The following is a 26,951-nucleotide window of genomic DNA, read 5'->3' on the forward strand; positions in this document are numbered from 1 at the left end:
TAAAATAAAAAAAATTCATAAAAAAACAACAACTCACAAATTTTGTATAATAATAATAATATCAAATTTTTATTAATATAACAAGCAATAAGATAAGTAATGCTTCAATTTCTCAAAAAAGAAAGAGAAAATAGAAAATGTTGTATTGAACATTAAAATTTTTTTTTGCGAAGAATAGGTAAAATTTTTAAATAATATCTTAATGTAATTTTGAATTTTTGATTTTTTTTATTCTATTGCCGAGAAAGGAAAGAGAAATCCATTAAGACAAGGTAATTTCTAAAAAGCTATTTAAAAAAAAAATCCTCTCTATATCTTATTCTTTAAGTTTTTTTTTAATTTTATTTTTTTTGAAAACCATTTTTGTTAAAACTTTTTTCTAAATCTTGTTTGGTCTAACTTAATAATAGATAAACTAAAAAAAAGTCAAATCAAATAGGCAATTATTACAAATATTTCTTCATTGTATGAAAATTTAATTATTTATTTTTTTCTTTTTATTAAAATTAATTTTTAAACCTTTTCAAATATATACATTTATAATTAAATTAAAATTTTAAATACATAATTTTATACCGTTACATTTACCAACTAAGTGATATAAAATTAAATTTTTTTTTTCAAAAAATAAATCAACCTCTAAGCTAAACTTCTCCTGCACTTGAACATTTAATTTATTAATTAATGTATAATCTTCTCATTTAAAACGTAAAATTCAAATTCTCTTTTTTTAAATAAAAAAAGCTGTATTTCTCCTATCTAGAAATTGTATTGCCTATAAATTAGGCATTCCTTACCTCTTCTTTAATTAACTATAAAGGATACATAAATGTTAGCGATAAGTAGATATATCGGCATTTAAAGAATTAATTCCACTCTTTAATGAATCCAACTAAATAAATAAAGAATATAAAAAATCGAAAAATATGGTCATCCTTAAATGTATATTCCTTTTTTCCACGGGCGCCGGCCTTTGGTATTAGGACAAACGCAAGGCCCAATGAGAAACCTCTGAGAAGGGCAATGTTATCTTTCTTTCAGTAATATAAGCCCAATGCTATCACCACAGGCTGTCGGCTGTCCATAACCACGTTCACGTAAAACAAATAAACAAGAAAGGGTACCATAGCTCAAATTCCTACGTAATGGTATGCCAACAAATGAATAATCTCCTTAATTAATCAGAGGTCTGTAAGCGTCACTAGATCCTGAAAACTCCTCCGGCAATGGGAGATTTAGCTCTGAACAAACAAGCTCAATAATCTTTGCCGTCACACCTCCAAATGACATTTTGTTAAGGGTCACTGCAATAGCGAACCGGTTTTCAATATCACAAAAACCTGTTGATCCACCCATACCCGAGTGCCCAAAGCCTGTAAAAGACCCATCCTTTGATTTCAACCTCCTAAATCCTAGTCCAACTATCCCATCTGGGCGTGGCAAAGCCAAATTTCCATATTCACCTACACCCAGGAACGCATCATGAATCCTAGCGTTTGAGAAAATCTTGCTGTTTTCGTTTTGAGGACCATCCCCGCTTGCATTGCAGTCATCACTTGTACTGTTGCTACTGTTACCATTGCTACCCTCATTGTCAAACCTAGTGCAACTGTCACCACTGTCCTTGAAATCTTTATTGCAGTACCTGTTTTGTCCACAACCATTCGTTTTATCCTTCGGCGCAGCATCTACCACGTTGGTCCCCTTTTGCCTTTTGTGGCTCTACTTGGAAAGAAAATTGGGGATATGGGGATGGCTGCCAAGCGGTGGATTTGAAAGAGAGGAATGTGGTGGCGGGACCACACCACCATCAGCTAAGGCTGCATAGTAGAGTGCAAGTGCACGGGCTGAGCAATGTCCATTAGCAGCAGGTATGATAGCACGGCGGAGGTTAAGCATATTAAATAAAGCAGGCGAGGAAGTCGCAAATTGAGCAATGTTGTTGAGTTGGAAGGTGGATGGCATCTCAGGTCGATTGTGCGTTTGTGAGAGCTTGTTGAGATCATCCGTATCTAGCGTAAGTGAAGCAAGTCGAGATTCCACACCTGGAGAGGAGTCAATGAAGGCATTAATACTAGTTTGAGTGAAGATGACTAGAGCCTCTTAAGTAATGACTACTTAATGAAGCAAGAAGATAACGACATGAGCTTGAAGTACCAGGAAGAGTTCCAACATAAAGCTCGCCTTCAATTTTTAGAGGATGAATGAATGCCTCTTCAAGGATTTCCTGAAATTTCTTCCTAGATGCATGCTGCATCACCCAAGCAAATATTAAAACCAGGGTAATATGTGTTAGTTTGTTCGACTAAGTTCCTAAAGTTTCAACTTAGTTAAGATGTTAGTAAGAAGAATCTGATCATGATAAGAACGAGTGACAATGTAGAAAACATGAGAAATGCTCACTCTTGTGAAAACCAACTCCAATAGTTCTGCCCAACAACATTGAAATATTTAAACCATCTTCATTTTTTTTCCCCAAATAAGAATTATAATTGAATTTAAAATAAGTGAAAGGGAAGGAAACTACTTCATACACTTGAAAGCATGAGAAAATACCTCAATTATTCCACCACACAACCAGCCGAAAGATAGATAATGATACAACTGCTGCTACCCAGGTTCAGTCTCAGGTACTGATGCCGCAATCAGGTTCAAGCATTCATCCCACTCAAACATTAGCAAAGCTGTAAGATCAGGCAACGCATTGTGCAAACCAGATGTATGGTTAAGCACATGATGAACCCGAAGGAAAAACGGTTTAAAGAATGATGATAATGAAATACTTACGAATTCTAAGTGTTGGTTATCCAAGTTTAATAAGTCTTTATGCACAGAATTCCAACCTTTATGTCATCTTTTCCATTTCCTCTAAATTCTGGCCAAATATTTGCAACATTTTCCTCAAGTTTGAGTTTTCTGCAAGAGAGTGCACATTTCTATGAAAAAAATTTGCATATAATTTGAAAATTTTTGAACCATTAATAGTCGTTTGACCTACTATCATGCCTTAATTCCCCTATTTCGTTACATTTTACAGAACAGACTAATTTTTTCCAGTTTTTCCTCAAGAGTGAATCTAAAGATTACCCAACACTGAACTTTGCAGTTATGAAATTATTACATACCCATTGTCTACCAGCCAGTGTAACATTCCTGCAGTTATACCCTTGGTTGCAGAAAAGACAGAAAAAAGAGTATCAGGCTGAACTGGGCGAGGATCGCATCTTCCGAGCACTCCAGCAGCAGAGTCAATAATAACCTCCCCATCTTTGTATGCACAAACCTTGAGATAAAAAAAATTGTAAATATTATCAAGATAAACAAAAGTCAATATGCTTTTCACAATTTATCTCTTAACTGTATACTGAAACTACAGTTAGCATGAATTATGCCCACCAGTGCAAAGTATAATACACAAAGATTGCCCTCATTTCTTTTTTTCACCAAGTCTAAAAAGTCCATCAGAGAAGGAATTCTAATTTCTACTTTGACACTCGAGATCCTAAATGATTTATCCATTAAGAGGGCAACTTAGTTCCTAATGCTTTTGCAGTCGGGTTAAACTTATACATTAGTGGTAGCAACATACTTTGGGACCATTTACAGCATGTTCAGTTGTTCTCAAAAGATACTTCGGAAGGTGTATGTAATCCTGCTAAAATGCATGAAATAGAAATACTATGGAGGTTTCAAATTGAGGCTTCTAAGATCATCAGACGATAGTTTAATAACAGAATAGTGGTGCAGACCTGAATCCCAAGTATTTTATCATTATTTCCCAACTCAACTAAGAGCTGCCTCAGCTTGGCCTCCACATCAGAATGGACTGGTGTGTTATAGATCCACTTGGATTTCCAGCTGGCCCCTTATTAATGTTTCTGAAAATGAAATCACAACTCAATCAAAGATGAAGCGGGATAAAAAATTCATAAACTTGACGTTGTAAAATTTAAAATATACTCACCCTAGAAGAACAGACTCGGCAAATGGCCTCATGATATCCAGATATACTATGCGAACACTCATAGTGGATGAGAGCCCTGAATCCATGTAGCACAAATGATGAATTAGCAAGAGGCACAATCATTTAATATAACAAGGTGAAGATAGGAGATTCTATAACAGACCTCTCAGAAGCATTAGAACCCGTGTAAAGAGTACAATATTACCCGGAAATGCATCAACCTGAAAACAAATTGTATTACTTAGTTAATGATGGGTTATATAGTGAATGAAAATACTAAACGAATAACAGTGGTAGATGAAATGGACTTACAGGGTTCTGCACCAAAAGAAAAAGCAGACATAAACTTACTGGGTTGAGGTATTGGACTTCTTTTTGTTTGGATTTCTTCTTTTCCTGTGCAAGCTTCTTGTTTCTGTCACTTTGCTCACCCGAAGATTTCCTGGTTTGCTGCATAAAAAAACAACTAGCATCAGACGGAGTCGCAGAAGTTGAAACACCACTTGATAGGCAAGCAGTCGACAATTACATGAGCTTTATTGGCTGGTGTTGAACTACGGAAGAATGCAGTTGTTACCATCATAGCCTCCTCGGGTAGATCAAGGCGTAGCTTGAGGCCCCTTTCTGATAAGGCAGACAAAAGAGCCACATGATCACCCTGCCACAAAGAGTGATGTATTATTTCATAATCCTATTACAGTGAATTAAAGAACTCTTGGAGTGAAGAAGATGACAGAAATAGAAATATTTGTATCATTGAAACTAGTTTATTAAAAATGTCAAAAGAGAAAGGTCAACCATATCTCACATATGTATATTAACGTAGATGAAGGTGAAGACTCAGAAGAACTAATTTGATAACACAAACCTCGGCTGATGCCAAAAACATTTTTGCTAGTGCTTGCTTCACAGAGCTTGATAGTTTCATAGTAAGCCCGAAATCAAGTAAAATTGGGCGATGAGGGGCTTCCTTGCTTACAAGGAAATTTCCTGCGCATATATTAACAAGAATACTTATAAAAGGTCAAAAACTCATTAGGAAGTAGAATCAAGTAGATCAAAACATACACCTGGCAAGAATTATTTGAACAAAGAAATTAAACTGCAGAACAGAAGATAGGTGGATGGAGAGATTGACAGATACACAGACGCATAGGTAGATAGAAAGATCACAGATCATAGTACTAGGATGAGGATATCCATTAAAATATCCATCAAGATAGAGTTGGCAAGAGAGAGGAAGGGATACCAGGATGAGGATCACCGTTGAAAAGCCCATAAACATATATTTGGTGGGCATATGCACGAGTGATTTCTTCAACAATCTTCTGTTTGTTAACACCAAAAGCTTCCAATGATGCAGAGTCATTCAGACGAATTCCATCCAGGTACTCTAAAATGAGGACAGTTTCAGTTGACTGTCATTAAAACGAATAGGAACCAGAGCAAGCCATCTAAACTGAAACATGTGAACATCTCTCACGCTCCATTGCTACCCTCTTTAATTTACATGATTAATCATGATACCAGAAGAACAACATACGGATGCTGATCAGATGGCAAAAATCCTAACATAGTACTCCATTTTGATCACATGCATTGTAGCATATAAATATTCACGTTTAGAAATGAGCTCAGGATATACCTGAATAACTTCTGGAATCAAGACATTGACTTGGTTTGAAGACTAGTTCTCATCACATAACTTTTTGCAGCCAAGATTTCCAGACATAGTTCTAGCATTCTCTACATAGGCAAGTGTCGATAAGAAAAATGAAAAAAAGAAAAAAGTGGGGGTAAATAATTGAAATTAGAAGAAATCATGTTAAAATTGGCACACCAGCTTCATGATTGAAATCAAGCTTGTTTGGAGTTTCTTTGCACCATTCATCCATCATTGGATTAAAGTCACATTCTGGTTCTGCCCAAGCTATCCTATCAACAATCCACTTAGCATTCTTTAAGTCCTGTAAGACAACAGCATGTCCAACAGCCGTCTAATCACTGCAACTCTTACTTTTCATCCCGACATCTTAAAAGCCAAAGCATGCAAAACCTCCAATATGATTGCTTTGATGCCCTTGTGCTGAACTTTAACCACCACCTACTGCCCATCGATTAATTTCGCTCGATGGACTTGTGCAATCTGCATAGAATCAAAGATGTCCTCATTCATCAGCAAGATTTTCCAAGGAATTACTTTTAATTTGCCTCAGGAGAATAAAGCAACACATCTATGGTCCTTACTGACGCTGTTGCCAAAGGTTCTTTCGTGAAATCTGCAAAGAGATCGTCCATGGTCTTGCCAAACTCATTTTGTATAGTCTGACATACCTGTGCAGATAAAAATCAGCGTCAGTCAATAACTGCATAAGGCAGTTAGATATATGATAGGAACACAGACAAAAACAATCATCTTAAAATTTTTCCTTGGAGAATTAGATATGTATAGAATCAATTGAAATTTACACACAAACAAGTTTCAATTTCATTATGCTTTGTGTACCAAACTACCCGGATGCTTTATCATCATCTTAGTTGGAACCTATTACTGCTCACTTACTGAAGCCTTTGGAGACCATCTGATGCACCGAGTTACCTCTAATACTGGCTTTTCATGGAATTCTAGCCATCTAATCGTAGCATACAATCAAATTTTCTCTATCTCTACCCAATGTAGTGGTCGGCAGGAATTATGTCAGTCTTTGTCCTTCTACAAACCAAAAATGGTCAATGGTCTTTATGCATTCAAAATGCTGGTGTGAATAAAAAATTTTAAACAAATTTTACCAACCACACAGTATTGTGAATCTTTTAAATATTTTACAAGATATGGCCATCAGTCAAACAAAATGGAGGAAATGGAGGAACGTAGATGAATCCATCTAGTTTGAGAATAAAGCATCATTGAGTTGAGCATATTGCAATGAAGCCATCCGGAGACCCAACTTTTATCAAGCTAATACGTTTCCAAGTACTAGTTAAGCTATACCAAGTACAATTCATGCTTAAGTTTATTATGTTCAAGCAAAGGCTCTTGGAAACCTGTTTATGTATCCACTCATGATGGCATATCTGTAATCTGCAAATGACATGACAAGAATATCCAGTCTTTTCACTGCACATGGTAACTGAAATCCAATTAAGCAGGACAGCTTCCATAACTTGGGTGGCAGACCATGGTATAGTTTCTTAGGATTCATAAACTACGTGGTAGGATCATATGATAATAGTAACCTCAAAATTATATGATGCAACAATAATAGAAGTGCATGAAAGAATACCTGAGATGATTGCCAACTACATTAAGCAGACAGAAATGCAGAACAGCTATACCACTAATTATAAGTCCTGTTTTTCTCGTTCATAGTCAAAGTGATAACAATGGGGGTAAGAAATTGATCTCCAAACGTCAAAATAAAGAGTATCACCTCTTTGAAAGGACGAGGAGGAAGAGAGACTTGTAATTGCTTGAGAAGGGATATGTAGGCTTCAGGAAACACTTCAGCATGTGTGGATAAGAACTGCCCAAGTTTCACCCATAAGCCTTTCATCTCTATCATAAAACCGACAACACGCTTAGCATTGCGCTTATGAGCCTTTTCCCATAAAGCAGCTCTTTCTGATTCGTTAGTCCATTTCTCTCTGTGCTGCACAGTCTGAACGCCAGTATACATAAGATTCTCCGAGCATTGATTCACAAATAGAAGTTAGAATCAAGGAATTTCATCTTATAATCCAAGTAGATTGATATAGCAACCGAGAAAACTTTCAAACGTCTTCTGTAAATACTTCCCCACCCCATTGGACTGTGTGCAAAATGAAGCCAAGATAATGAATTGTTCACAGATATTTGCGGAAGAAAAATGAAAAAGTAACATCAACAGAAAATGATCAGACTGTCGTACAATACACACTCGGATGAACCAACACCAACATGAGCAGTACATTTGATGTGAAGGTAATAAGCAAGAGTTAACCGTTAAATTCATGCAAAAAATGACCATGGGTACAATCTTAAATGCATGCACATGGATGGATGTAAACCATCTAATGAAGGCTCGAATTCATTGTCACAACCCACAGCTTCTGCTCATTCGATTCTACTCCTATATCTTTACATTTTTGTTTTCTTTCCTGAGGAATGCAGGTATCTATCATCTCAACGTCAAATTATTGAATCGGACCCTGTACCTCGGACGCCGCCTGCGCACAGCCGCTCGCATTTTAATAACCGCCACGCCCAAGTGTGAGAGATTGACCAAGTCTGTTTCAAATGTGACACGCGTTCAAACGTGATTAACTGGGTTAAGACGGGCTTTGTCTCTCTGGATCAGGTTCAGGGAGAAATATACATCACAACAAGTCGAATAACATTGACTTGAACATTTCTTTCTTGTTTCATTATTCTAGAACTTACGCTATAAATGATTCTAATTAAGAAATCCATGTTTTGTATTTATTTTTAAATTAAAAATTTAAATACATAATTTTATATATCTACATTTGTCAATACGTGATATCAAAATTAAAATTCATCAAAATGATTATAGTGTAATTTACTACTCTTTCGTTGCATATCTTCAAAATATGTCTTCCAATAAAAAAAGAAGTTGAAGAGACAAATTTTTTAACTTATTTCGAGAGTTAAAAAGGTTAAAATAAATAAATACTATTATATGCTTGTATATTTCATGCATGGTTGAATCGCAATTTTTCTAACTAAAAAAATGTAATTAAAATACTATTAATTTGTATTAAATTATGTAAATTATTATTACATTAGTGATAGCACTAGTGAATTTCAAAGTTTTTATAAATTAGATAGAAATTTGAAACAATTAAATAAAGAATACATAAATGTTGAATGATGAGTGTATCTATTCCGTGTTTAAAGAATTTGTTCGAATCTTGTTCCCCTCAAATCAAAATTAATAAATAAAAGAGACGAAGAATTGAAAAATATGCTTAACCTTCACATATTCCTTACTTCCACACGTGTGAACGTGACAGCAAATCTGTTCCACGTGCCCCAGCCCTACTGGGCTTGGGAGTTTGGTAATCGAGAGGAAATGGCACGCACAAGCGCAAAGGCCCAACGCTGTCTTTCTTTGGAAAATAGAAGCCCAATATTATGAATATGGGCATCTAATCTTCACATAAAATAATTATTTTGTAAATAATATAATGGAAGTAATGACGTGTACAGCAACGATTGTTCTCTTTGCCAAACATTTGCTCATCTTGTGTTGATAGGGATTAAGGGATGTGATGACCATATGTTGCTTTTCCCTATCAAAAACTTCAAAAGAAAAAAGAAAAATCCACGTGGCATTTGAATGGCATATTGTGCCCACTTGGATTGGGACAACTTTAACCTAACGTGGGGAAGCGGCGGTCTGCGAAAAAAATGGCATCAAATACTAATACTATTTCTTTTAATTATTTTTCTTTTTTGAGGCGTAAAAAGCACGAAAAATCATTTTATATATATATATATATATATATGCTTCGAGAAAGAGTGACAAAATGACATTACCTATCGAGATATGCCTCCACAAAATGTCAAAAGCCTTGCACTTTTTTTCCTTTCCATGTGTTTTTGCCCATGACAGATACAGCTCATCTTTCTCTGATCTCTGCCAGCCACATTCATTTACTGATCTCAAATTGCCTAATGATTTAATCTTTGCTAACCCAATTAAGAACCATATTTGACATAAAGCTTTCAAGCATGATTCATTAGAGCTGATATTCATGCCACAAGTTGACAACGGTCCCAAAAGAAAATTCAAGAAGCAGGGTGGGTGCAATGGCCCGATGGTGCTGTCTTCAGTCCTGAAAGCCACGTCTATCAAAGATTCCGTTCAACAAAAAACCAATTGCCATCATTTCCATTGATACCTCTCTGACTTTTTCCAAAGCCAAGTGGGTCCAGGAAATCCTGAGTTGGGACCTCGTCTGCTAACCCAATTGAGTAGGGTCTTGGACGGATTTATATCACTTACATGGGGAATTAATCTGGGCCATGTTTTATAGGTGCTCTTTCTTTGGCACACTGGCCCTTGGCTGGCATTTCGGTCACTGGCCTACTTTTGGAATCTTTGGGCGATGCCCCCACTGTTCGTTTTTGTTCAGGCTAGCTAGCTAGGCCTACGAATATCAGCAACATGTGTCACAGATTTTCGTCCAAATCTTTTTTATCTATCTATATATATATACACAGCTCACAGCTAGAATGATTTGCATAGCAAACCAAGTAGAAGTGGCCGTTGGGGGCTTGCATGAAGAGGTAGACAGTGTGGTGCAGCCAAGGATGACTTGCCGGCTAATCCCTAGGAGGCATGCATTTGCCTTGTTTCTCTGCTTTAGATTATTCCGGCTAGTTGTCCTTGGCTACGGTGCGCTGTCTTCTTCTCATGTAAGACCTACATAATGGCGCAAGTTCGCCAGCAAAATTGCGTTAATATTGGAGCATATATCCGCCTAACAAAGGTATACGTCGAAAGTGCCTTGCCTGGAGAGGTAGAGAATTTAGTGCAGCCAAGGATGACTTGCCGGCGTAGACAATACTCAAATACTAATTATTATTGTATTTTTCCGGCAAGTCTGTCCTTGGCTACATTGGTTTCTCTTCTTCTCATGCAAGACCTGTTACGGCCACCAACTACGCGGTTAACATGTTCTTCTGATAGCATCGAGAGGGAGCTAGCCAACACGATGCGCGCGGTACTGTGTAGTGTAATGCACATCCCATGCCCATGGAGTATTACAAATTCTGCAAATGATATTGTGCTGATGACTGTAGAACTATAAATCTTTTAATAAATCAAGTTCACCTTTCAAAACCCAAAGCACGGGATATGAATATTGCTCCGTTAGCATTACCAAACCATATATCATGCACTACCATCTGGCAACTTTGTCCATGGCTGCGTTTGGTTCCTATTTTTCATGTACTGGCAATGAGCTTAAATGCACTGTCACTGATTATAACACTAATATTCATGCAAATTTTACGTATCGTATGTATATATTTGGCCCTCGTTAATCTTGCACCAAAAGGACTCGCTCACCTAGAAAGAATAAAGAGAAATTATCATCAGCCGGAAATGGAGTTCAAAGTACGGAAGCCTGAGATAGCATTAAAGGAATCAAAGATCGATCCTACCCCACTAAGATACTAATCATGGAGACTACAAATTGTAAACCCTGGTGACAGAAGGGCATGCCCCTGGGTCCTTTTTGGGCTATTCAAATCGTGAATCTTATTCTTTCTCCTTTACCTCAAATGAACAAAAAGATCGATCAAATTAATTAAAATTTAAGGAAACAGAAGCAACTTTTTTTTTGAAAAGGAAACAGAAGCAACTTAAGTCGAAGGCTAAGCATTAAGGATCAGAAGGAAAGCTGGAAGTTTCAATTACAAAAGAAATGACAATATAAACTTGATGCTATGTATAAACATATATATATATATATATATATATATATATATATATATATATATATATATAAAGAGAGAGAGAGAGAGCGAGAGAGAGAGGATCAACATTTGGGAACCTACCTTACTTTCGGAAAGAGTCATAAAAAATGGTCCTTATCCCACACATGTTTGGCCCCGCCGATAGCAGCCAAGAGATAACATGGCAGAACCAATGTGCCTTCAGACAGAAGTTTAACAGGAAATCTTGCTCTGTTTGATTTTTTAAAATCATGAGAGAAGAAATATGAATCTATTTTTTCTATTTTACTTAAATTTTGTCAGGCTAACAACGTGTTGCTTCCAAAAATGATGGCGTTGGTGGCTAAATCTGGAATTAATTAATTAGCTCACCCATTTTCACTTTTGCAAAGTGGCAGGATATATTTTTGCCCAATATAACTTAAATTTCTCACTATACTGATAATTGATCACAGTCAGAGTGGAGGACCAAAACTTTGGGCTAATGCCTTTCCCAAATGAGTAAGGTATTAAATTACACGGGAATATATATGGCATATATTTCCAAAAGATAGAGATAGTGCTTTTGCACGTACCTTTCATTCATGGCCTTTGCTAGCATTAGGGCAATGTAGGGAATATTTGTAGATTTTGATGTTAGATTGTCGGTTGACCGACCCAATCAAGGCTGAGGAAATTTGGGTAGTGGAAAGTGTCACCATTATTCATTTTCATCATTTGCATCTTGGCATTTAATTTGCCTATATATATAAATATATAGGAGATCGCACCACACACATTACAACGTGAAACTAAAATGAGAAAAAGCCCTAGCTAGCTACCTAGCTCTAAGGGCCTTACATGACGAGGTGGAAAGTGTAAGATTAATAAATATTGCCTGCCGCCAAGAATGACTAAGCGGTTAGAGGCTAGGGCTGGGGGGTTTGTATTCTTTGATTACCGGCCGGCTGATTGTTCTTGGCTAAATTCAGCTCTCTTCTTCTCATGCAATGATAGGATGGCAAAAGCTGGCGGCAAGATGGTACATATACACGTAGGCAGGATTGTTTCCATTAAGTCAAATCTCAAAAGCGCCTAGCATGGAGAGGTAGACAACGGAGTGCAGCCAAGGATGACTTGCCGCCAATGGCTAGCTGGAGACGAGTTGCTTATACGACCCTTTTCGTATGAGCAAGTCGTAGACCTAAGAATAGGCGGTAAGTTGTCCTTGGCTACATCAGGCTCTCCACCTCTTTTGCGAGTCCTTGTTATGTTCATGATGCAATGCATTCATCCGACGGCAACAGATTTATATGTTCTGCCATGCACCACTTAATATTATGTAAGTTTTACATTTACATATAGTACTAGGGCTTGCCATCTTGTTGTTGGTGTGTGATCGGACTGCGGGAGACCAAAAGCACATTTTGAAATGATTGATCCATGCATTCTTCACAAGACAAAGTGGGAACCAGTTGTTTTTAACTGGACAAAAATCTCTCCCGACATCGAAAGCTTTTTGCCTTTTCCTTGTTTCAAATTACACTCTGTAAAGTGTGAAAACCACCTTGGACTTTCTTGTGTTGTGTTATTAATTATTACACTAACTCTCGTGATGGCATAAATTATATGGTATAACTTTTATAACTTGATTAGACATTTGGTAAGAGAATCGAGCAACGTTTCCGTTGAATAAACCAGTATTTCATGAACAATTGAATATCTGGCATATCTCAAAGAAACGAATTCCTTCAAATCATGAATGTACTGCTGTAAACACTAGTTTTTGTCTTTGCTTAGCTTCGGTTAAATGTTTATTTTCAATGATTAATGTGCTAGTGGGGGAGAACCAGGTCTAAGGTCTAAGATAGGTCATTCCATTGTCGAAAATATCATATTTTTTTGCATAAAATAAAATTCAAAATTTTTAACTTATAAATTACATGTTTATACCTAATTAAACAAAGACTGTATAATTCATGTCATGGAACGGTGAAAATGACTTTGTTTGGTCCACCATATACTGTAGAACAGTCTTTTTTACTCCAAAAAAACTATAACTTAGCCAAATTTGGACAATGAAATCTAAAAAATGAGCATTACAAACTGAAATTCTAAAACAAGCAAGTGGGCCTTGTGCCAAGCTCAAGCCTTCGAAGTCAAAAAAGCTAGCCCAATTTGTTCCAAGCCTAATGTGCCATCTACTGGGTTGGCCCAAAGAAAAAGAAGAGCCCAATCCTGGCCTGTGGACCGGGGGGATCCTTTCTTTATTTATGGCGCAAAAGCTTGTACGGGATTAGGTGTGGCTTAACTTGTCCCACCTACCCTACCCGCCTTGATTTGTGCACCATTCGAATTCAATTGTCATCAAATCAGCCCTCCCTCCTTCATCATACGCCACGTGCTCTTCTTTAGAGATACTTAGAATCTTCGACAGCCACCTGTCGGTCTGCGCCCTTTAGTTGTTCTTTCCTCAAGGATTCTTTCATGGACCGGCTGGGACTAGTTCGCTCATAACAAAAAAAATATCTGGATTCGACAATCCGACTATTCTATTTCTTCAACGATTGATTTTGTTTGGGGATAAAATAATTGCCACGTTTCGTGAGGGAGAGCGAAAATCCAAGTTTAAACAATTTAATAATATTATTTTATTCAGAAGGGGAAGAAAGAAAAAGATTTGCAAATTGTTGAATCGATCAATCAGTCAGAAGTTGAAACCGCCCCTTGCTTCTGTTTGGCCTGTGCGGGTGTTAGTTTTTCCTCCTCGGCGAGTTTTGGTGGCTAAGTAACTGGCTGATGGCGGCCTCAAAGCTCGTGATTTTCTCCCTCTTTGTAGCCCTAATTTTCGCCCAAGTTAGAGCGGATGCCTCGATCGAACCCGTGCCTGAATCGGCCGGCGCCGATTCCTCTGCTCGTAAGATTGAGTTGGATCAACTCAAGGCTAAGATCCGTCTTCTTGGTTAGCTTTCCTATTCCACGATTCTCTACTTGACTATTTGTTTTGATTTTTTTTTTTGTTCTTTCTTTCTATATTTGTCTCTATTTCTATTTTAGATTCAAGCCTTTTACTTTAGGCGGACTAATCGAGATTACTTCGTTTTTTTCTAATACTAGTAATTCTTGTTATGCATTGACTTTATAATTTAGGCTGTCCACTTACTCATAATCATTGATGCTAGGTTTATCAATTATTAGAGTGGCTTAAGCTTACCCTTTTTTTTTTGTTTTTTGTTTTTCGTGGGTGAAAATTAAATTGCTTTTTCACTTATTTGTAATGTGGATTTGATGTTCATCTGGCTAATTACAAATGTTTCTTCTTTCGTTTCCTCTTATGTATATGAAGAATCAAATGATGAGGAAAAAACTCGAGAATTGAAGACCAAGGATGAGTTGATAAAGCAGAAAGAGAAAATCATTCAAGAGAAATCCGACAGCATTGCATCCTTGAACACTGAAATATCATCTCTTCAGGTCTGCAATTTATTTCTTTGTTTCTTTTAAATTGTTAGTGTGATAAGGAAGAGTGTACAAATGCAGAGGGCTTACCCATTTATTTTGCTCCTGAAGTGTATATTTTGTTGTTTCTCAGAAAAAGGGGACTTCAGATGCCAAGGAGCAAGTGGGGAAAGCTCACGCGCGGGCTCTTGAATTGCAGAAACAGGTAGTTGCTCATCAATGAAGTTCCTAGTTTTATGAATAAATGAAGCTCAATTTCAACATTCTGATGTGACTTCTGGTTGTCAAGGTTGATACACTTAAAAGTGAATTAGAAGCAAAATTAAAGGACAAAGATTCCTTGGAAGCCCGTGCAACTGATGCTGAGAACAAGTTGACTGAGTTGAATCTAAAGCTAGAGAATGTAAGTTCCTTCTTCTTCCTCTTCTATTTTTGGTTTGTTTGATGTGTGGAATTCCAACTCCTTTGTTGCTATGTTCTGCCGTGATTTTTTTTCTTCATCAATTTGATCTTGTTTCAAGCTGACAGAGTTAGTGGAGTAGTTTAGATTAGTGCGTGTTCTATTTAGAGTTTTCTGCTTTCAGCTTGCTCTATATGTTTTTAATGGAGGACTCATTCTAGTTCAGCACTTTTAATCTCAAAAAAAAAAAATGCTTTGGAGGGGCAATGTACAGCAGTAGACGCATTCTTCTCCTCCTCCCCCATCTGCCCTGTCTCTCTCTCTCTCGCTCTCTTGCTCTCTTTACGCACACACACACACACACACCCTATTTTTGTATGTGTTTAGCTGTGCCAAGCCTTTTCCGCCTTCCATCCCGCGTTGCCACTGTTCTGTCAAAATTGGAGAAAGATTCCAATTTTTTTTTAGTGGCTCATATCTAAATGCATTTCTTATGGTGCACTTGCTATGTGTTATAATTTTGTTAAGAGTTGTCTTCCTTTTTACAGCTTCAAAAGATCAATAACAAGCAGAAGAGCAAAATAGAAAAAACTGAGAGAGCTCTTAAAGTTGCTGAGGTATGTTATGGCTAAGTAGGTGCAATATCATGCTTTTCGCTAGATGCTGGTCCTTAAGTGAATTTTCTAACTATAGCATTTTTATTTTAATAGGAAGAATTGATGAAGGCAAAGTTTGAGGCCACTTCAAAAACAAACGAGTTGATGGAGGTAATAAGTTTGCTTAGTTCATCATGCTATGCTATCTGTGTGGCATTCTTTCGATGTGTCTTGTCACAAATATCTGAGTTCATTTAGTAAATTGTCTCTGCTCTTTGCTGGTTGAAGTAATTTTTTCCTTCTGCTAAAAGAATTAGTAAATGGACAACATTTGGTATAGGCCTTAGCTGCTTAAAGTTCATTAGAGGTGGTTACTATTTTAAGTGATGGCACTCTGTTGCCTTAATTTTGATTTGTCTCTTACAGCTTTTAAGTAGATGGATTTTCTTTATCTGGGATTTCTGTTTCTAGGAGTTTTCTTCAATCATCAAAACTGTATATTGATAATTTTAGTTGGTATTACGTGTCGATTTAATCCAATTACCTGTACTAGCTCCAATATAGTCTATTTACTACTGTTGTTGATAATGAACTGCAGATATTGTAGCCCACAATGAAAAAAGTTTGTTAAAGCACACAGTCCTACAAGTATCATAGGAAGTTAGGGAATCGAACTTTCTTAATAAATTGTGAAATGAATCTTATTGGAAACTATGAATTCTAGTCTAATACACATGTTTGCTATCAGGTTCATGGTGCGTGGCTCCCACCTTGGCTTGCTGTGAAGTTAATCCATTGTCAGGTAAATTTAGGTAAATATGTAATTATTCTCTTAAATATTGTACAAATATCTCACTTGTGATTCTATCATACTACCATGCTGCAGGCCTTTGTTCAGACACATTGGAATGAGCGCGGAAAACCGGCCATGGATATGGTGATCCAGAAGGTATTATTTACAGTTTTTTTATCATATTTTACTTCTATGTGACACCTTTAATATCTTACTGGTTGAAAACGGTTATTTATTACTTAGATAATTGTGTCAAATCTCAAATCTAGTGCAATATTATTGTTGAATATAACATTATATTATTGCAACTAAATGTTGTTCAACTTCTATCCAGGCTCTGGAGAAAAAGGCCTTAGCTGAAAAGTGGGCTGAACCCCGCATGGAAACAATTAAAACTGTAAGCTTCTCTTACAGCTGATTTTTTCAAAACAAATCAGGAGCTTATATGTGATTATATGAGCGTCTTTCTAAGTAAATGGCGTTCTTATGATTCTGTTATTTTCACTTGAAGAAATGGGTTCCAGCTGTAAAGGATCAGTGGTTGGTTGTAACTACATATGCTGAACCACATGTGCAATTGCTAACTGCAAAAACAGTTGAAGTTTATGAGGTATCAAAGAGTGCTATAACTCCTCATATTATCAAAGTTCAAGAAATAGTTGATCCTTACTTCCAGGTATGTGCTTATACTCCACCATGTCTTCTATATATGTTGACATGCATCCTGAAGCACGACTCTGGTCACAGGAAGCTAAGAAGCTCAGTAAGCCATACATTGATCAGGTGGCTACTTTAGCAAAGCCTCATGTTGATAAAGTTCGTGTGGTGATGAAGCCCTATACGAAGGAGGTAGTTAATGCTTATGGGAAGTTTTTGGAATTGGCAACAACATACCATCATCAGGTAAGTTATTGTTTGGTCTCCCTTCATGAGCTATTGTGGTAAATAAGGCATAAGTTTATCGGATTTGTAGAAGTTGGCAGTGTGTATAAGGTGCTGGCATTTAGAACAAGTAAGCCAGGTGGTTCTAGTGTGTTACATTTTTAATGTTGTTGATCTATTTTGCTGGGAGGCATTCACATTGTTTTTATTTTCCTTTTCATGTTTTAAAGGATTACATATTGAACATTTTTGGTTGTGGCACTACTAGATAATAACTTTAAATGTTCTTTTCCAAGTAAATGAACTGGAATATTGGCGTGACTTCAATGTAATAGTCTCCTAACTGTTTTGGCATATTAAGGTTTTCCACACTGCCTAGAATGCGACTAAACTGAAATTAGTTAGAGGCTAAATCATACAACATATTTTACATGAGTTGTTGGTTGCTTAAATCTTTCAACTGTATTAATTTTGTTTAGAATCTGTAATTGGAATATAATAATTTGAGATCGTTTTAACCTTGTGATCATTTTGGTACTATTCTGTTTAAAAGATATATCATAGCTTATTGGACTATTGTTGCATGTACAATTTAGGTTCAAGCCTCTGTCCGGGAAATGCTCAAGAAGCATGAGCTGACAAGACCTCTTGCAACCAAAGAGCTTGAGTGGTTTGCAGTATGTATATATTGTTTGTGTACCATAGCTTTGCCTATTGATTATTCTTCGCTGAAATCAAATAATATAATCACTGTTTACTAGCATAAACAATATAACTTACTGGTATTTCAATATTGCAGGCATCAGCTTTATTGGCCCTACCTATTATCATTTTGTTTAGAATATGTTCAGCAATTTTCTGGTCAGTTTCTTAATTATCTATTGAGTTTCCTGGTACATTATCTATTGTTCTTATAAGAATGTTTTAGTTTGCTGTAGATATTCTTATTTTCACCATGCTGAAGAATTTAATAACTCTAATTACTGCAGCAAAAAGGCAAAGAAACCTGTTCGACATGCTAATACCAACCAGGGTCGTCGTAAGGCCAAAAGGGGGCACCCAGACAAGCAGACTGCATGAGTTTACTTTCTAGTCTCTTTATTTTGGGAAATCTAGAGGTATGCTTCTCTGATTCAATTGGCCAACATGATAGTAAAACTTGCTTTCAAAAGAGGAGGAATTGGAACTGTAAATTTTGATGGTCAGAAAAATCTTGCATCACAATAATAAGACAGGTGATTAATAGTATCATAGCTTCTACAGCTGATGCAGTATGTCAAACCTTGAAGGTACAGAATCAGGAACTGGTCATGTTGCCCAATGGTTCATAGTTCACCTCATTGGCCTTGCAGTGCCAGGCTTCTGTTGACCATCTGAGTTGCTGACACTTTGCTTCCAACCTGTAAAATATCCCCGTTTACCATCTCTGTAGATGACCAGTAGTTCCTCAGTTGTCTTGTCTTTAGGTTCAGCTAGTAGGTTAAATAACATCAATAGGTAGAATTATGTGATAAATGTCACAAAAGAAAAAAAGGGGTGAGTATGGGTGAGAGAGGAAGTGGACTTAACGCTTATCATTTTCATCGAGGCGTGGTGTATGTGTACCTTGAGCATTCGCCTTATCTATGAATGCAATTTAGCGTGCTAACTATTTTGTTTTGCCTTTTGCAGACTGGACGTGTGTTCGTTGGGGTTAGAAGTTTCATCTTGGATAGGAAGCTTTGATTTTGCATTTGAAGCTATGGAATCTTTTCTTAACCCCCCGACTTCCCTCTTTTTCTTTTTGAGGAAAAATTGAAAAAAAAGCTCAGAACCCTTTCCCGCTACACAGTTGAATCTTGAGATATCTCAAATCTAGGAGTTTGTGTATCATGGCCGATGTTGGTTATTTCTGTTAGTGTAATTTTATTTTTTATTCTTCTAGATTCACAATGGAGAGAAGTTTTACGTTTTAGAAACCATACTTTTAGTTGCAACACCAATGGGACGTGTTACCGTTGTGTCCATACACGTTTAGTCAAAAGGTTAATGTTAAACAAGTTATTTTAGATTTGATTTCTTATTGCCTGCATCATTCGTTCATTCATTCATTGATTTTCCGGATTGGCCTCTGGCGTCTGCTTGCGCTTGGTTCTGGATTTGTTAGCTGTTAAAACATTGGCTTGCGTGATATTTTGGACAAAAGATGGCAAAACAAAGGTCAAAAGGTTAGGTTTGTGCCTTTGTTGTCCAACTTCTGTTATGCCCTGAGGGTGGACGAGGATCATTATTATTATGTTTGTAAAGAAAAGTGCCTAAGGATTATTAACAAATAGAACAGTGAGTTTACATTTGACAATAAGTAGAACAGGTAATTTAAGAATCTAGGTGCCGGAGGCGAGCTCGAATAAGGTGTGAATCTCAATTTTCTTTTCACAATTGAGACAGACAAAACAAAAGAGGATACTGATATTCCTAGTTTTCAGGGTAGTGACTGTTTGACCCGATGAACTTCCCAGCGTGATGCAGGGGAGTGAAGAAGTATTCCAAACTAAACAGATACTCGTGATTAACTAGTCTAGCAGATACTCGTGATTAACTAGTCTATTACTGGAACAAACTTGGAGGAAATTTTGTTTGATTTTTTGCTTGTCCTGATCAGTATGTAGCCCAATAGTTGTCTAAGTCCATGCAATGGTCCATGCTCAGGAATCTGTTGCTAGGCCCATTTGCGTTGTTGAGCTCTGCAGTACCATAGCCATTCTCTGCGGTGAAAGAAGTGGCGCTCATCATGGTGGCCGTAACGTCTTGTTGATGCGTTGCTGGAGGTGGCGGAGGTTGCATTGGTCGTATTACCTGCTGCGTGGAGGCACCTCCGAGATTCAAATTCAGCCCCGATATAGTGAACCCTCCTGGATAGTTGATTTGGGATTGAATAGGCAGGTTTACAGTAGTGCTTGGACCACCCCTCAGGACCCTTGAGAGCTCCGCTAGTTCTGCGTAGTTCCGCCCCATAGAGAACTGATAGTTTTCCGCCTGCATCATTGCCGGTGGCATGACACTTGCTCCTATTTCCAAGTTGTAGGGATTAACTGCTCTTGATTGATTCGAAGGGTACTTTTTCACCCCCGCACTCTTCTGGAACACACGGCAAACAACCCATTCATCCTGCTGGAACACATACTTTTTTCGTCAGTATAAATCTCCTCGCGTTGGAGACTGGCTACCTAGTTTTTTTGGACCAAGCTTCTTTCTCTACTTTCCTGTTTTAGTAATTTCTGTACCATGTCCTCTTGGCGAACTTATTTGCCAGATTAATATTAATAGGAGCGATTGCAGAAAAACACTACATAACAAGAGACAAAGAAGATCTTTCTTCAGCTTTTGTTTGCAATTGGTTTAAACCCATCAGCTTACTATGAATTGCTTCAAAAAAGTTCTTTCAGGTGGCCTTCCTGGCGTATGCTGATGATTTTACCATGAATTATGAACTTATCTCATACTAAAACGAAGGTAATGCAGCCCCGTACTCGAAAATGGTTTACAAGCCTAGTCAGATGGCGTAATGTAAACGAAGTTAAAAAATAAAAAACGGAAGAAGAAGTGCTGCATTTTGTTTTCATTGCTGTGAAGGGATGAGTGCATAGAGAAAGAATCAATGTAGATTTCTAATATGAATGAATGACGTGGATGTTAGCAATATACTCTCACTTTGCACTACTCAAAATGCTCGTACAAACTTCATTGTAAATTTACTTTATACCAGGTACTTTTATTTCCAGCTTCACGAACTGGAAAAATAGGTGACACAGGCATAAGCTTGATGATAACCAGAACCTAGCTACCTCCAAAAAGGAGGTTAGAACTCCTATAAGATTTGGAATGATATGACTTACGTACTTGGATATATATTTTAGTACCTTACATACTTTTCCATAGATCCAGGTCAGAAGCAATGATCTGATCAAACTATGAAGCAATACATACATACAGATGATGATGATGCATGAGCAGGGAGTATTGATTGGTACCTTGGTAGTTCTAAAAGATGATTTCGAGTGAATACGGTATTCATGCATGACCCAGTTGGTTTTCTCCCCTCTGGGAGCTCTCCCTCTGTAAAACACTAAGGTTTTCTTCATCCCAACCAACTCTGATGTGACGCTGTTGAAGATCTCCTTGTCTTTTCCTGTGGTTTTCCAGTAACCAGTGTTGGTTGCTCGATTTGTTCTTACTCCAGTTGGGTATTTTCGATCCCGAAGGCTGAAAAAATACCACTCTTTTTCTCCCATTTTGGCCTTCCCTGATTTGAACAAACGTTTTGAAAAGAATCAGACATCTAATAGTTAAATTTTATGCAAAGTTTGTCTTTTTGTTTTTTTGAACAATATATATATATATAAAATGATATATTTATCACAAGTTATGAATGCAAGTTGATGCTATTTCATCGTAAACTTGTACTTCCTTCCTTCCTTCCTTCCTTTCTTTTCTAAATTTCTTCCTGGGATTAAATTACTTACGCTACGTACGTTCGTTAAAGAGCTATGCTGCAGGTAAAACTTTCTATATTCGATGAAAGAGCATAAATATGACTTTGGGCCTTTATAATTTCTTTCAGAAGACTAAATTTGCCTTAGTGATGGAATATGCATATTACTATGAACTCAAATCTTCGGTATTGATGCTCAAACTTAATTTAGAACCAACGTGGATTAAGGATATTTAGAGATTAAGGAATAAAGAGGTATTAGGATAAACTACCAGGAAGGTCCCAGGGCTCGCACTTGTTAAGATCAACATCAGCAATTGCTCTTCCTGTAAAGCTAGCATCTGAAATCTTGTTCACAAGATAGTAAGTGATGAGCTCTTCGTCGGTTGGATGAAACCGGAACCCTGGCGGTAAGGTTTCTTCTTTTCCCTGTCCTTCCATTGCCATTTCCTTTAAGCTTTTCTTCTTCCCAACACTTTGCTCCTGTAGTAAAGGTAAAGACAAATTGACATAAAATGGAAAAAGGCAGTAGCTAAAGAAGCAACCAAGGAGAAGTGAAAAGAGTATGCGGATTGATTATCTTCCAAACTAACAGAAAAGAATATTGAAAACCCTTTAGGAACTTTAGTATAGCTTAGTTGTACGAAAAGAAAAACAAATTCTTCGGTCAGGGTTTGCTGATCGTTATCATCATATCATATTTTGAAATAATAGAACAAGGATTCTAGATCATAAGCAAGGTGTCAGAGTTGAAGAATTTAGCTACCTTGTGGGTTTTCTTACTTACCATGCACAAGAAACCGAGGAATTTAAGCTCCTGATTTGAAGAAAGAGAGCTGAGGGTATCTGTGAAGCTCTCACCTACTCTGGGTCTTCACTTTGAAGGTACAAGATAAATTTGGCCACTGACCACGTTCCTATTTTTATACATATATATATACGCTTTTAATCAATACACTAATATCAGTAGTATACATAGTAGAAAATTAAAATAGTTATAGTAATAAAATAGCGATGGATGACAAATTAACAAGAACAGGAAACCAAGGCATGCAAGTGCGAGTAAGACAAAGTCACGTAGATAATGTCGACTGCTGCACGTAAACCCCGTTTCACATTTCAGATTTCTTTCAGACCAAACAATCAGCATATATATTTGTATATGCCAGCTGCCAACATGCCACGTGATAGTGGACCTCTTGTCCTTTGGAATTCAATTCCGCCTACCTACCAATGGGTTCTTGCCACGTCGGATGGTCCAAATGCCACGGTGGGACCGCCTTTGAAATGGTAAGAGGAAGGAAGTGTCACGTGCCAAATGGATTAATTAGGAGAGGAGAGGAGAGGAGAGGCGAGGAGACGGGGCATGGGGTTTCCTGGGGAGCCAACCGCTGCCATATAAAAATGAATAATTCAAGGAACAGACGACCAATCTCCTGGATTCCCTACCCCTTTTCTTCTGCTGTTTCGGCTCCTTTAGTTTGTGCACATCTCCTTCATTATTTTTGGCTTTCACTCTAAAGGACATAATTTAAGGCGCTATGTATATCACACACCCCAGAGACAAGGTATCCATGCAACAGACCACCGTAGATTACACATGCATATAGAATAAAATAAAAATTATATGCAGAAACCAAACTGAGGAGTGGAGTTCATTTCAATTTGTCTGTTACATAAATTGCAAAACCCTGAGCCCATCATTTATTCTTTCACATGAATTCAAGGTTCATCAAAGTATATCTAATAATCGCTTTATGCATGCAATGATTTTTCTGTCTTCAAAGCTGAATTGTCCCTCCATTGTTTGACAATTTCAAAAATATAGGGTAGGGTGCTTTCTTGTTTGACTAAACGGTAAGCGAATTCCTTTAGCGTGCTTCCCATCAGACAGGAAGTTGCGGTGGCACAACCAGTCGTCCAGACTTCACCGCTGTTTGCTTATGTAAACGATGAAGTATATCATGCACACCTCATTCACGCAAACAAATATAATTATTTGCAACAATTTATTTATATATATATATATGCAGGCATTTTTGAGATGTATAAGATTCATAGCGATCTAATTATCGATCATTGCTTTATATGATTGATCATGACCTATCAAAAACCAGAAAGAACTCCTTTTTTCTTCTCTCAATATATATTCCATTCTTAATTTTTTCTTTTAGATATATATTCATTTAGGTTCTGAACATCTTGTGTTTCTCATGATCAATAGCAAAGACTTAAGACTGCAGCGGCTCTTAATTGTTCATGAAAACCAGGTCTATCTAACCCTGCATATATAGAATTAGTTTTGGACTTCAATTCTTCTCCCCATGGAAGGATAAGGGCATGCATGTCCCCAGTTTGCACGTTGAGTGACTAATTCTTTACTGAATGCAAGAATCAGTTTTCGTGTTGTTTAAGTAGAATAGTGGAACAGCTGATATAGAGATTCATAATCGTAACAATTAATCAATTTTTTTGTTAAGGGTGACTGTTAGTTATGATTTTGAGGAAAAAAAAAGTTAAAAAAATTGTAGTGGTATTGAATTTTGTTCCATGTACAAGACTTCCCAGCACATTTAAACAATTGTAGGAGTAGCCATCTATCCAAATCTTTTCTTTACTTATCTCACACTTCAAACATGAAAATTTCCATAAAGGTCTTGATCATGCCTACCTGTTCTGATATTGAAACTCACCTACTATATATCTCCAGATGATAAAGTTTTGTTGTTTTGCATCCTGATATTGAAACTAAACTAGATATGCTGATTCATGGCTACTACTTTTTTTTCTTTTCCCTTTAGATATATACTATTAATTTGATCTACTGACTCGTTTATCATCAGTTTGATATCAGCCATCCGCAACCTGCGCTAGCTTTTGCAGCCCTCTCCCCGAGAAATTCAGATACAAGCTTCATCCGAAATTATTGAGAAAGAGGCCGACGACCCCATATATTTGGTTCTTCCCCATGCAAATTACGTTCAACGAGACATGCTACTATAATTGTTTAGCTTACAGGAGATGATGGTGCCTAATAATTAAGTCTGCAATTGCAGAAGCTGAATAGTAATTAAGCATATACTTTCCTCAATCATCATCCATAGCAAATGGTGATCAGAGGTGGGTGATTAAGATCATGATCATCCATAGAAAATCGTTTGATATTATTGGTAGTTTATATTACATGAACACTATGTCAACAAGTGATCAAACATAGTAACAACAATTTAAATTAAACCAATTGTTATGCAATTTGTGAGCAATGATTGTCAAGGCTAAGTACTGATAAAGCCAGAAAAGGTAAGCCTGCAATTGTTCTGCCTAATGGAATCCAACTGCCACCAAAATTTCCAATCCATGCAGCTGGCGTGCTTGATTTAGTGATGAATAATGCCATTTAGCCAATTACCAGTTCGTAGCCAATATTATTTTATTGCTGTCAAGTCGGAAATGAAGCAGAAATGAGACATCTGTCTAAGAATAGGTAGAGACAATGAATCTCCAGACTAGTAAATTTGGCACAGAAGATTGCTTGCTTGTAGCTACTTGCTTGGCACTTCAAATTGCTATTAAACAGTTCATGTTTGAATGCATATTATACAAGAGATATAGTTACTTATATATTTATTTATGTATATGAGTTATATCATTTTGTTGAAGTTGTTGCATATAAGTCCTAAAAGATATAACGATACACATATGCACCATACTTCAAAATCATCTTGTTATTCTTAAAATTATAAAATAAGATTACGTGTTAATTTACATAAACATTAAAAAAGATTGTGAATCATTCACTTATTCAACACGATTCTAATATACGTGTTTGTTTTCTCTCGATTCACTCGTGATTAAGCTCTTATAATAATTCAACGACGACTTTAACGATGCATTCTCGGGGTAAAGTAGTTGTGCAGTAATTTTCAAAAAGACTCGTAGAACAATGACATAAACCCTAAAGTAGGTTTGGGAGATTCATGCTTGGCATGCTACTTGTCAAACACTTCAAAATATTTAAAGAAGGGCTGCTGCTTAATCTCACGGTTACGTCTTACCAGGTATGTTCCATAGGGCATGATAACAGCGATGAATCAAACTTTGAAATGGAAAAATGTGGATGATCATTCGTTGGTATGAATATATAGAAAAGATCAAGTAGAGTGCTGAGATGATTATTATTCCCAAAAGGGATGCAAAATATTCAAAGGAGTGGTTGCATGTCAAAACAAAATGATCAAATTAATTATACGTGGGATTATATATGCACAATCTTGGCCAAGTTTACCACACTAATTACAACTTGTACTTGTATCTAATCTTGTTTTGATTTTGTTCTGTTCCCCTCCCCCTCCCTTTCTCTATTTTTTTCCTCTGCAAACAAACAAGTTAGGCTTTAGTTAGCGTATGGTCTTGTTTCTTGTACATTTCTTGTCCAAAAATATAAAGTTATAGTTATGAATTTGCGCTAGGATTAGCATACGTTAGGTTGGAACTCGGAGGAGTCCACGTTCTACATATTTAGACTTAATATACAACATTCAAAGTTTCGGAGGGATGGAACAAGAATTGTGAAGCAAGGGCGCCCCGGTAGGGTGGTCGCTAATAAGTTTTATGTTCAGTGACTTTAGAGTCCACGGATCACCATACGTCTGAATTTACAACATATTCATTTGCTCCAACTGTATCATATTCAATTATAAAAGTACTTATATGATCATTGCTTGGTTCAATATGTAATGATTGGGCTAGAGGAACACGGAAAGGGTCGAGGTTTCAAACTTTGGTTGAGCCTAAGCGGGCCTACGAAGGGGTCCATATCATGGCTGATGCTCCACTTTTACCCAACAAAATACATGGGTCTTAACCCATTGTGATCATTTATCCCTGTCCCAGCAGTCTTCTTAATTTGCATGAGTGAACAACTTCCCTTTCTATCTCTATT

General features: G+C 36.9%; 2 protein-coding genes and 1 pseudogene across 5 annotated transcripts; 1 reads left to right on the plus strand and 2 right to left on the minus strand.

Annotated features, from left to right (window-relative positions):
* Positions 1-808: 808 nt before the first annotated feature.
* On the minus strand, positions 809-8,195 carry LOC18587596 (uncharacterized; annotated as a pseudogene). The gene is made up of 18 exons (XR_016028248.1): positions 7,697-8,195; positions 7,396-7,625; positions 6,212-6,298; positions 6,021-6,110; positions 5,805-5,931; positions 5,610-5,710; positions 5,214-5,382; positions 4,833-4,954; positions 4,494-4,622; positions 4,316-4,414; positions 4,128-4,185; positions 3,965-4,040; positions 3,750-3,878; positions 3,126-3,283; positions 2,845-2,916; positions 2,557-2,743; positions 2,158-2,251; positions 809-2,045 (listed from the first exon to the last, which is right to left on the minus strand). The product of XR_016028248.1 is annotated as an uncharacterized LOC18587596 (transcript).
* A 5,685-nt stretch (positions 8,196-13,880) lies between these two features.
* LOC18587598 (uncharacterized) lies at positions 13,881-19,593 on the plus strand. Its single transcript, XM_007011475.3, has 15 exons — positions 13,881-14,370; positions 14,755-14,882; positions 15,001-15,072; positions 15,157-15,270; positions 15,816-15,884; positions 15,978-16,034; positions 16,612-16,665; positions 16,750-16,812; positions 16,991-17,053; positions 17,168-17,332; positions 17,404-17,559; positions 18,135-18,215; positions 18,338-18,399; positions 18,528-18,656; positions 19,210-19,593. The coding sequence occupies exons 1-14, from the start codon at positions 14,208-14,210 to the stop codon at positions 18,616-18,618; spliced, it is 1,338 nt and encodes a 445-aa protein (XP_007011537.2). The 5' UTR covers positions 13,881-14,207; the 3' UTR covers positions 18,619-18,656; positions 19,210-19,593.
* A 332-nt stretch (positions 19,594-19,925) lies between these two features.
* NAC038 (NAC domain containing protein 38) lies at positions 19,926-22,912 on the minus strand. Of its 3 annotated transcripts, none has more exons than XM_088809856.1 (4): positions 22,797-22,912; positions 22,282-22,492; positions 21,549-21,820; positions 19,926-20,688 (listed from the first exon to the last, which is right to left on the minus strand). In XM_088809856.1, exons 1-4 carry the CDS (start codon positions 22,797-22,799, stop codon positions 20,176-20,178), a joined length of 999 nt encoding a protein of 332 aa, XP_088665982.1. In that variant the 5' UTR covers positions 22,800-22,912; the 3' UTR covers positions 19,926-20,175. The 3 variants fall into 3 exon arrangements, with proteins under 3 accessions (XP_088665982.1, XP_088665981.1, XP_017983483.2); XM_088809855.1 differs by having other exon boundaries at positions 19,926-20,685; positions 22,776-22,908; XM_018127994.2 differs by having other exon boundaries at positions 22,776-22,908.
* Between the last annotated feature and the right edge of the window lie 4,039 nt (positions 22,913-26,951).

The sequence above is a fragment of the Theobroma cacao genome, chromosome 9 (assembly GCF_053813885.1).
Source record: "Theobroma cacao isolate CCN51 chromosome 9, ASM5381388v1, whole genome shotgun sequence".
In the NCBI taxonomy this organism is placed as follows: Eukaryota; Viridiplantae; Streptophyta; class Magnoliopsida; order Malvales; family Malvaceae; genus Theobroma; species Theobroma cacao.